The sequence below is a fragment of the Taurulus bubalis genome (genome assembly GCF_910589615.1).
Source record: "Taurulus bubalis genome assembly, chromosome: 17".
In the NCBI taxonomy this organism is placed as follows: Eukaryota; Metazoa; Chordata; class Actinopteri; order Perciformes; family Cottidae; genus Taurulus; species Taurulus bubalis.
The window spans coordinates 17,835,958-17,847,570 of record NC_136605.1 but is presented as its reverse complement, the minus strand read 5'-3'; the positions used below and the strand labels follow the sequence as shown (position 1 = coordinate 17,847,570).

The window sequence follows — 11,613 nt, the reverse complement described above, 5'->3', positions numbered from 1 at the left end:
ACACACTCTGAGGCATGGAAACGCTGTATGCATGCACGGACAGACCCATTTGTATCATTGACAGAATTTAAAGTCCTCGGAAAAGATGACACAGTTAACTTTATAGGGCGCTGAAACTAAGCCTAACTAACCATATGTTTTGCTTATAGAGGAATTCATCAGATGTTCTACATATCAACTTTAAATGTGTAGAGAAAAGAAGAAGATAGGGAGCACTGCATGGAACAAGATACATTATGTTTAAAAATAAAAATTAAAGGCCTCCGAGGCAGTGTGAGCGTCTGGTTATCTCCACATGGCATGAAAGTGTTTGATTGATGATGTGCTGCATATTGTACAGTGCGGTCTAGGTATGCCTACATGTGTGAGAAAGTGAGAACAGGACAGAGAGAAGGGGAGTGGCTGGGAGTAGGCGAGCATGTCTATGTGAGTGTGAGAGAGTGTGTGTGTGTGTGTGCAGGAGGGTGGAGGACGGCGCTGACAGGGGATAGTTGATGAGATATAATTAGGATCTACAGTTAGGCAACCAAACATCAAGGCCCAGCAGACGAGACGGCTGACCGCTGTAGTCACTTTTCTACTCCTTCAAATCATATCCACACACACACAAAAACTGCTTCAAAATGTCTCTCCCCTTGTTGCTTCCCCGTCCCACAGAACGCCCCCAGCACCAGGCCTCCACATCTGCTTCTCCACCAGCGGCTCATTGGGTGTTTCAGATGTGCTAGCATGTGTGGCTGGGGGGGTGGAGGTTGACCTTCCTCCCTCTCTCTCTCTCTCTCTCTCTCTCTCTCTCTCTCGGCTCTCAAACAGAGTTCCTTTGAGATGACATCTGAACAGAAACCAGTGTGCGCCCTTCCCCAGCGTCACAGCGTCACACTCCATTCTTCAGGCGACTCTCCCTGGCCAGCTTCATCCAGGACAAATGTCATTGCCCATCCCCACAAACCACACTAACGGAAGTTCTACTCCCTCCATCCCTGCTATTAAGATTAAGACACCCCTCGGGAGATACGATGCAGGTCACCCAGCACAAATTACACATCTGCGGTATGTCCTGTAAGATGTAATGAGAATAACTGCATTATACTGGAGTGTAGCGTCTTTGACATCTCAGCAGCTACTGTAAAAGGTTTATTTTTGCACTCCCAATCATACATTCTGCTTGATTTACAGCATGTGTATATATTATTGTGCCTTTAGTGTATCAGTGGATTGAGACCACCCTGAAAAGTAATTTAAGATGCCAGGCTTCATTTTGAGGTCAGCTTCACGATTATCAAACTCATTGCTTCCATTTATTGAGTCACCTTATTATTATTGCCAATACAAAGGATTAGACCTCAGTATTGCTAAGTCTGAAATACCACTCTTCCCACCACCCAGAGAAGATCTTTTTTTCCACTGCCTTCATGACTCGGTGAGCCTTTGGTGATTACTATTCTGCTCAAGCTTGGGAATGGTTTGTGAATTAGGAAAAGAAGGAAGAGGGATTTATTTTCCGCTTCATACCAGCTGCTTGCGCTGCAAGGACGGGATCTCTCCTCCCCAGGCTCCTTGCTCTCCCTTCCTTCTCTTACACTCTTACAGTCAGCACCTGTGGGAAACCAGAATAAAAGGAAACTTGAACTTTGGCAGTCGTGGCTTTTGATGGTAGCAGTTTGTAGCCCAGAAGTCGTCACCAGAAGACATCAGTTCATCACGCAACATTTCAAAAGACGTGGTAGCTCTGTTGACACGGGCACAAAAACAGACAGGTTACAAAAGAGTGGCCGCCGCAAGACTATGAACACATTCCAGAGGTTTTGAGTGATGTGAACAATGTACCCCCGTGAAATGCCAATCACTGTCTGACCTCCTTGTTCTGCAGCCTGATCCATGCATAGCCGCTCTCCCAACACTTTCCCAGACCCCATTCCTCTCTCCAATTCAAAACTCGCTCTCTAATCAATTCAAGGCCGGGAGCCTCCCTGCCATGTGATTGGGCAATGTTTTCTGTTTTCTTGCCTCTGTGACTCACACCCCCAAATCCACAGGCACACACACACACACTCCAGTATTTTTGTGGGAACAGATCACCTGAAAAGCCAGACTGATTTCGTAAGCCTTATAATGCGCTCCCTTCGTGGACTACACAGACGTGAAGCTAGCGCTGCAACCTCTGCATGCATGGCGATCAGATAAGCTGCGTGACTGCGTCTGCTGATTCTCATACATTCTGCTCCGGCTGCTCAGAGTCAGGCTGCTGTGGAAGGGTGGTCAACTTTTTGTTGGGAGGGGGGCGGTTCTTGCAGCCTAAAAAACACAGATGGGTGACCATTGCATAATTTCATAACAAGACGTGTTGTTGTTCAGCACGTCGTTTCATATTGTTGTCATGCCAATGCCATCGGGGGTGGAGGGGCAGGGGGGAGAAACAGACCTTTTAGACTGGAACGACAGCCAAATCACAAAGAGCCATTCATTCAGCCCCTAGTTCCACAGCTGGTTCTAATAGAAAGCAAGGAGGGGCAAAGAGAGAGAGAGAGAGAGAGAGAGAGAGAAAGAGAGAGAGAGGAAACTTTCCTCAAAACAAACAAACAGTTGATGAAGTGCTGTTACGGACCCGCACGCTGACAGAGACGGGAAATACACGGACTGAGTGATTGATATCTAGAGGTGCCCCAGGCTCCAAAAAAATGGCCGCCAATCTGTGCAGCTAATTGTGTAAAACACATTATTACAAATGCATCCCTACCCGATTAAAGAATCTTATGCCAAAAGCTGTTTTCAAGGGAAAGGATTAAAGCAAGCGCACTGAGTGGTTGGCAAACACTTGTGTAAGACAAATACCAAACGTTACAGGAGACAACTTGAACTCCCATCGACTCCCACACGACACAGATGAAAACACTGTCCGAGGCCCGAAGACTCCCACAGATGGACAAACACAGCTGTAGCTTTTAAATAGATTTATTAAGGGCAGGCTGATATGAAAGCCAAGTGATTTAGCTGCGTTTAATTTGCCTGTCTTCTTGATGATGAATCTGAGAGTAGCAACTTTTTGACAACAGATAATAAATGCACCTTTTTCTAATGTCGCTTTAGCGCTGAGAAAGGCTCTCAGATGACCACTGCCCCGCCAGTGCACGTGCATGTGGCCAAACTCAGGCGATATCTGGCAATAGTTTGAAGTCTGATGGAGAAAGGGTTACAGGAAAAGGGAGCTCCATCTTTCTATTCCCAAAGGATCCCGAAACAACCCAGTCACTTCCTCCCAGCCCAGGAGAAAGAGTAACAAGGGGAGGAGAGCGTAAACGGGAAAGAATGAAAAAAGGGGTAAGTAAGGAGAGCAGTGCAGTGTGTGAGGGAGGGTGGGAGAGAAAGAATGGGAATGTGAGGAAAGAAAGGCAAAACTGCAGGAGGAGGGGGGAAGAAATGCTGCTGAGAGTTTTGAGATGGAAAGTTCTCGAATGAGAAGACCATGATTGTTCGACACCAGCAGTATGAATCACTGCGGCTGACATCAGGATGAAGTCTGGTAACGCAGGAGCATCAGAACGCTCCCATAGGCGGCAAGAACTCCTCACAATAAGTTTATACAGTTTAAAAGGACCTTTCCTCATAATCTTAAAAGGCTCTGCCTTGAAGATTACCATCATTTGTGCATTCCTCCCCTAAAAATAGACCGACAATAGAGAATCCCTATGAGAAGCTGCACTTTGTCTAACCATATGAAGCTGATTGTTGCTCAGAGGTTTTCCCCCACAGAGCAACAGGCCGCAAAGACCTCAATATAGGCATAGGGAAGAGTTCTAAGTGTTACATAAAGATCACAACAGGAGACATGGTTGTTGATCTATCTACTAAGACTTCTTTGTCCTCCTCTTCACTCTGCAGCACAGATGGCTTCATTCAACCAAACGGTCCTGCATGAATAATATATCAGAAAATATTACAACAAATCTCTCCCCTGAACAGCTACAGAATGCTAAATGTGGAAGCGACAACAGTCGTTTGTCACCAAGCGAAATGTGGCTGAACAGTGTACGTCACCGCTTGACAGACGGGCCTTCACCACGTGTAACGAGGCCAGATGATCTCATATCAACATGGCAACCCAGTGTGTTCCTCTGCCGCTGGCGGACATGTGGTTTTTGACTAATTTGGGTTTAAAACTCAGGCGAGTGAAATCATAATCCAGTGGGACGTCCCCTCCGGGATTCTCTGCCCTTTAGCTAAAAGCCCTGTTTTTTACATTAAGGAGTGGTGGTATGGAGGCGCAGACGCCGCTGGGCTGAGTAGTCTGGCTCGAGTACGGCCAAGAGGAGGGGCCGACCAGCTCCCATTACTCCTGGAACAGGAGCAGAGTAAACACCCGCCAGTCTGCTATTGGTCATTGTGCTGACCTCCAACAGGAAACTGAACACGGGTGGGGCCGAGCGACAAGGAGCGGCACCGGGAAAGAAGACAGAAAAAAGGGAGAAAATTTGGGAGAGAATTCCTGTGCAGTTGTGGAGGTGGGGATTAAGAATGATGCCGAGCAGAGAGGCCAGAGCGCTGCGCTGTTTTGAGGAGAACTGAAGGGTCTGGAGGGGAGTAAGACGAAGTCCAGATGGCAATGAGACGGGCGGTGGGGAGCCGGGGCAGAGCAGAGCTGGGGTTAAAAGCTCAGGTCATCTTGTTGTTGTTGTGGCACCGAGCAGAGCAGAGGAAGTAACCTCACTGCAGCGACGCTGCACTTAAGTGGATCCCTCTCAGGGATCTAATCAATTACTTCCTGATTCAGTGAGAGCTGTTGATCTAAAGACGGCGGACATAAAGACAATAAAACAGGCCAAGAAAACATCCACAACACTGACGACTCCAACACGTGTGTGCAAGCTTTACTGGACAGAAAAGTACATCTTGCTTGTCTGAGTGATTAATGAATTGAAGTGGATCCAGTGAGATTATTTAGGCAGTTAATCACAGTCCCTAGTACCTCAAAAGACAGATTAGACCATATGCTCACTGAAAACGTCTCTACGATGGCTGCTCCAATCAAAGTTAAGTAGGAGCACTAACCCTCTCTGTCTTGACCAATTCAGACTGATGGTACTTCTGCAATACTGGGCCGTATTTTTATCCCTACTTTAAACTAATCAACATCTAATACGACTAAGAACGTTGGGTTTGATCATCACAACAAATGCTGGTGAGAAACAGAAAAAGGTACTGAGTGGTTGAAAACATGAAAAATGGCTGATTTGACTGGGCAATATGGAGAAAATACAATACCCCAGTATGTTAAACCAATTACTTCTACATTGATGCCAACACTTATGTCATTACCATATTATCTAAGATGATGTTTTCAGTCTCCAAAACATCAATATAAGTTATTATAGTTATATATTTCCCAGCCCTGGTTTCTGATATTAATGGTATGTGCAGATACAATAAGAAGTAAAACACAAGTTGCCAGTTGACAGTTAATAACATTATAGATCTTTATATCGCTAACTTGATCCATTTCAGAGATGGAAAGGATCATTAATACTGTGTCTTGTTTACACAGAACAGTTCATCCATCATGCAGTAAACCTGTCCGGAGTTGCTTATCAGTGGTTGAACTCATAGACAGTGACAGACAACCTCACCAGGTTTTCAGGGTGTAATTTCATTATAGGCTCACTAAACCATTTAAATGCCCGGCGTGTGGCCCACTGTGCAAATGGGGTTTATAACCCTGCATTCCTCAACTGCACCCCTGGGTCCAAAAGCTGTAATGAGACAATCACATTCCAGCACGGTGAAGAAAAAGAAAAAAAACTTCTGAAGGAAACTCCAGCTGCACACAAACGTGACCAGAGAATCCCAAAGTGCGATGTGAGGAACTCCCATGGGGTCCCTGATGGGTTTCCAGGGGGACCCCCAAAAAACAAGTCAGTTTTCACTACCATTACAGTCGCACTCACTAGATATCAAAACAATAAGGACATATTCAGTTGCCTGTTTATTAGGTACACCTGGCTACAACTAATCCCTGAGGAAAACTAAATATTAGAATAAATATTGGAGCCCCAGACCGTGTGACGCCGTTAACGACGCCACAGAACCAGCCTGAGTGCCATGCAGCTGCTACAATCTTTGGCTGTCCGCTGGTAGGTGATTTAATACAGCCAGCAGCCCATTACAGCAGCGGGACAGTGGTGTATTGTATGTATGATGCAGTGTAACAGGCTGATGACTACACCCCCACATCCTGCCAACTTTGGCATGTCCCTGATCATCACAACATCTGACGTGTTTACTGGTGACTCAGAGTCGTGTACCATACATATCATGAGACCGTCTGACACATGAAGACATTATTAATCAAAAAATCCTCCAACATATTCAGAGGGACAATCTTCATGTGTGCCTATTGAGGCCCCATTAGCTCATAAAGGGAAATCAATGATCATCCGTTTGGAGCCTCTAGCTTCTGAGAAGCACACATGTGGATAAATAGTTTTGAATTGGTTTATCCTCCTTCTGCCCTGCTGACATACAACCCCGTCAGCCCTAACACATCGTCTGAGGATGGAAACCCCCTCGGTGACCACTGGCCGGTTACAGGCGGCGAGACGAGCAAATTTGAGGGCAAAGAAGCGGCAACGAAAAGCGGAGTAACATCTGGAAGTAATGAAAACTTGCAGAATGCACGGACCCACCCTCTCCCCGGAGTCTGTAGTCTTCTCTGAGCTTTTCATTTAAACAAATAAATATTTAGAGCATGGTTAAATTGTTGCAACAGATCAATGTGTAAGGCATGGGGGGAGGGGGGGGGGGGGGGTAGTTTCATAATGGAGGGCAAACAGAAACACCCAAATGTGTTGCTCGTTCATAAATTAGGGGCGGATTTGGCAATGCAGCCTACAGTATGTACTGTAAGCTCGCTACAGTATATACTGTAAGATCTACAGTAATACTGTAAGCTCGCTACAACATTGAGACTCTTGCATTAATCGATGCACACAAAAGTTGAGGTCTCGTGGCAAAACCCCGTCTATGGCACAGGGGGAGCATGGAGAATGTATAATGCTACTATGGAAAATGCACAGCTTTGATTTACATTGATATCATAATTAGCAAACCTAAATAAATATAAGGCCGCTGTAAACTCCCATTTCTGTTTGACAGATTCACTAATATACGAATAGCATTTGTATGAATATGATATTATAGAGGTTTGGTGTTAACGGCGCGCTGAGCCTCCAATGATGCTCTGAACAAAAAAGACACGCACCGGAGGAGGAGCGACCATGAGACTCAGTTTAACATTCCTGTGAAGGTAAAGAAATACTCGTGGGAAATGATGAAACCTAATTATTCTGCAGAGCAGGTAGTAATATGAGTATTACTGAAGCTACGGGGGGGTTTGGGGGCATAAAGGACCCGTTACTTCGGAGAGAAGGAGGACAAAAGAAGTCCCTCTCTCAAGAAGGCGCCTCGTCTGGAGCGCTTTAAAACAACAGTCCGGCAAAGAGACACCGGGACAGTTTTCTAACAGAGGAATCGCAAGTTATTCGTTGTTCTTACCTGCCCTCTGGATATCCTTTCATCCGCCTCGGCCCAGGAGGAGCGCTCACTGACAGACAGAAACACCGCAGCCAAGATGCTGCGAGCCCACGCCCCGCCCCTCCTCTTAAAGGGCCAGCGACCACGGGGCCAATCAGGGCGCTCACATGCTGCTTCCATCATCGTACAGGGGCCTCCAATCGTCTGTGGGGCCCTCGTTTACCTCCAAGGAAGCATGCGTCTTCATGGACCTGTACGGGACAGGACCTTCAAGGAAATCCAAACACCTTCATCAACACTTCAATGACTTTAAAGGCCTCCGTCCACGGCCCTTTTTGGACACGAAGAACCTTCTTTTACTCAAGTAAAAATATACTCCACTACAAGACCTCCATTACAAATCTCAAGTGTTAACAGCTAAATATACTCATTAAGCATAATCTATAACAGTGCATCATAGTTTATAAATACAAAGTTTGCATGTAATACTCATATTTGACTCTGAACTAGAAACAGAAATATTCAAGTACCTAAAAAACTGAATACAGTACTCTGATAAATGTACTTACTTTCCATCACTATATGACCCTCTAAGCTCTTAGTGTATCAAGGACCTTCACCAAGGTAAGCCCAAGGGCCTCCAAGGCTCTCCATGGACACCACAGCACCTCAGTAGGAGGACCTGCAGATCCCTTGAACACTTTAGGATCTCTGCCAGGACGAGCAGGGAAACTCCTGCGAGTACAACGAGCTTCACAGGGAGAACAAGAAATGTCGAGAACATTTAAGATTCCTTGAGTACCAGTAAGAACCTCCAGGAACATTAAGGACCTACCAACCTCAAAATAAACTCAAGGAGAAAAAGACGTGTGGATGTTCAATATATGTTCAGGTAATAAGATGGAAAAGGCAAACGCCCACAAAACATGTATATCCATTTAGAAAAGATAAGTCTACTATTTAGAAAAAAAGATTTAAAGATTCACATTTTAAAACTTAACATTTATAGTTTGACTTACTTTTATTTTAACTTAATTCATTACAACTAAACTACAGTAGAGTACTGAGTGATTTTAATCTGAGGAAAAATTCAACCCTTCATTCCGGTAAATTAGAGCAACATTGCCGGCTAGAACGTGGCTCTTCGTATCACCACAGGAAATGAAGACTAATGGTGAGGAAGAGGGAGGTCAGGAAGACATCTGGATCACATACATCTTTGCCTCGTCTTTATAACTATGAAACACAAACGTTAGAGGACAGTGTTTGTGTGAATGTAGAAAGCAATGTGATTTAGTAGAGGACCCCGAGTGGTGAAGGTTTCAGGTTGTCTACAGTAGGTGAACTAATCAGTGAATCAGTTAACTGCAGTTCATTTAATCACCACAGAGGTTTATCAGATGTCCTGGTTGAAGTTCTTGATTACAAATCCAGAATGAAAAAAAGAGTTTACGACCCCAGAATTACAAACACTGAGGTAGTCCTATGTTTCTTGTAGTCTGAATCCGGCATATACTTTACGTAGTTTCTTTTTGCTTTGTTCTCTGTTTAGATATAAGAGAAAGAAAGCAAATTCACCAAAATATATTTTTTGCTAAAAGGAACTACTATAATATAAATAATACATTATAAAAGTTAAGTCCCTTATGTATTATTATTATTAGTCAGATTTTATTACAGACACTACTACACTACTGTATCAGTGTGAATGCCATTAGTAGTCACAGAATATTACATATCTTAAATTATTGTCACCACAAAACCCATAATAAATGTATAATACTGAGATGAATCTATTCTTCTGCTCAGTAGCACCACACAAATAAAAACTGACCAAAGGCGTATGAAGAGAAATTTAATAGAAGGCAGTAAAAAAGACAATAAATAAAAAAGTTTTATAGTTGGTAAAAAAACAAACAGTTTCCAGCCTTGTAAAATAACAAAAGCATGGGTTTTTTAGTAGTTACAGTGTTAATGTGCTGTAGTTTGTTTACAATAGTGCAATATAATAGATACAGTAGTTAGAAATAGCTACAAAGAATATACTAAATCTGCCCGAGCATTGGATACATACAACACATTTGGAGTGACAGCAGTTGAAAAGAGGACTTATACCACAGATAATGCAAACATGAATACAGTTATCAGGGTGTACTGCAGGGTGCTGAGGATGGACGACGGCAGCGCTTCTATGATAAACATGATGGGACTACAGTGCTTTACAAGAGAATTTCACAGTTAAAAAAAACAAAAAAGTTTAACATCCCACAGTTCATTCCTGCTGGACTCCGACTGGAGAATGATCCCACCTCCGCTCTTTAATGAACTCTCATAACGAGAGATGGGCAGATAAACGAGACAACTTGAGGAAGAAGGAATGCTAGTTATTTGGTCTGTTTATAACAAAAGAAAACTCCCTGGGACAATTTAATAACTAAGCCTGGCAGTGACTACTACCAGGCATAGTTGAGGAAAAAAAAAACTAACAAATTAAAAAAGGCCTCGACACAAAACAGACAAACTGCAGCCTCTTCAAAAGCAAACACGAGAAGAAAAAGAGATTAAGCTCACGAACAACTCCCCCAACCAAACAATTTGGATCCTAAATGTATTTGGCAGCTCTAGTCCTGCAAAAAGTTAAAACCTGATCAAGCTCAGAGAGATTACTGTAAGGAGACAACTTTTTAAAGCTTGGTTTAAAACGCTGACATGGCAGAGCTTTGCTCCGAATGTCGGTGTTTACAGTGCAGATAACCTTCCAGTATAAACAGCCAAGGTTTTCTCCTACAGAGGTGTGAGAGCGGTGTTGACGGGGGAGAGAGGTGACAAGTGTGTATGTGTGTGTGGTGGCAGTAGTGGTGGGTGGGTGGGGGGGATTATTGGGTGTCTGGGTAAAATAACGAGCTAGAGGAAGAGGACGGTGCGTGTGTGCTTGTGACAGTTGGTGAGCAATCAATAGGGGGAGGGGGACCAGACGGGATGAGATGTGGCTAATTTCTAAAGCTTGTTTTTCTGTGTCGTTGTCCAGTTTGCTTCAACAGTCGACTCTGCGGAGACTGGACCTGCTGAAGGAGTTCCTGCGAGAGAAAAGCAAGACAATACAGAGTGGTTTACTAGTGTTTATTGTGCATAAAACCTGCAGAATTGAGGTCCTAATGAATAATTCGTCTAAATCTAATGGATTAATGAGTTCTGTGACACTTGAATTATTTATTTTAAAGGGAGTGAAAGCTGTGAACATTGTCTTCTTGTGGTGCCCTAATGAATGCCTGTATGACTTTAATTGCTTTCAAAGAGTAAGAATGAGGTAAAACCCCCTCATCATTGTATGTCACCAAGTGACATTTTACCCCCAACATCATGTTTTAACATATTTATGTTTCTCATTGAATAAATCTGGAAGAAACAAATACGTGCTAAATTCTAAATTTAAAGTATTGATATAGCAGCAAATAACCATTTGCTATGTAAATATATAGTTTAGTAATGTCTGCCTGAGCAGGAAAGGAAGTCGCTCTCCTTCTGTGTGTTGTAATCCGACCTTATTGGTGCTTTGTCTATGTAGCCGGTCGGTCCATGCGTGCATACTATGGATGTGAGTCCCAGTGTGTGTGCCACACCGGTTAGCTCACGGCCGCCGCGATGCTCTGCGCTCACACGGCGATTACAGCTGATAACGCCGTCATGGCCAACCTGTCCTTCGGCTGTTGCCGCTGTTTGCACCTTCAGCGCTGTGAGCTGCCGGTACAGCCGTAGCCATGTTGAGAGCCACGTGGAGGCAATAGATATACTCTGAATTTGCACCTTTAAATATACATTTGTCCTCAGAATTAAACGATTACTCTGGCAGGTGCTGTTGACTGTAGCTCTGTCTTTCATTATGAAGCAGCGGTCCTCCGACCCTCAAATGAAACACAGAGCCGATGCCAAAATGATGAAAACTAAAAACATATGGTGATAGTTTCCATAGCCGAGCAGGCTTAAATACTTCAAGAGCTGCACCAACTTTTCCTTCGCAAATAAATCTAGAATCTTTAAGAAATGTTACCGTTTACAAGTCCCCATGAGTCTATGACCTGGAGTATGATC

General features: G+C 44.0%; 1 protein-coding gene across 1 annotated transcript in view; it reads right to left on the bottom strand.

The window, feature by feature from the left end:
* Positions 1 to 9,366: 9,366 nt before the first annotated feature.
* The window catches only part of dock6 (dedicator of cytokinesis 6), a gene marked incomplete at its 5' end in the record, with an annotated part of 28,433 nt that continues 26,186 nt past the window's right edge, over positions 9,367 to 11,613 (bottom strand). Inside the window, one exon of the mRNA XM_079233740.1 lies at positions 9,367 to 10,601. Within this exon, the coding sequence (XP_079089866.1) occupies positions 10,559 to 10,601 (43 nt within the window). The 3' untranslated portion in view covers positions 9,367 to 10,558. The remainder of the gene's footprint in view (positions 10,602 to 11,613) is intronic.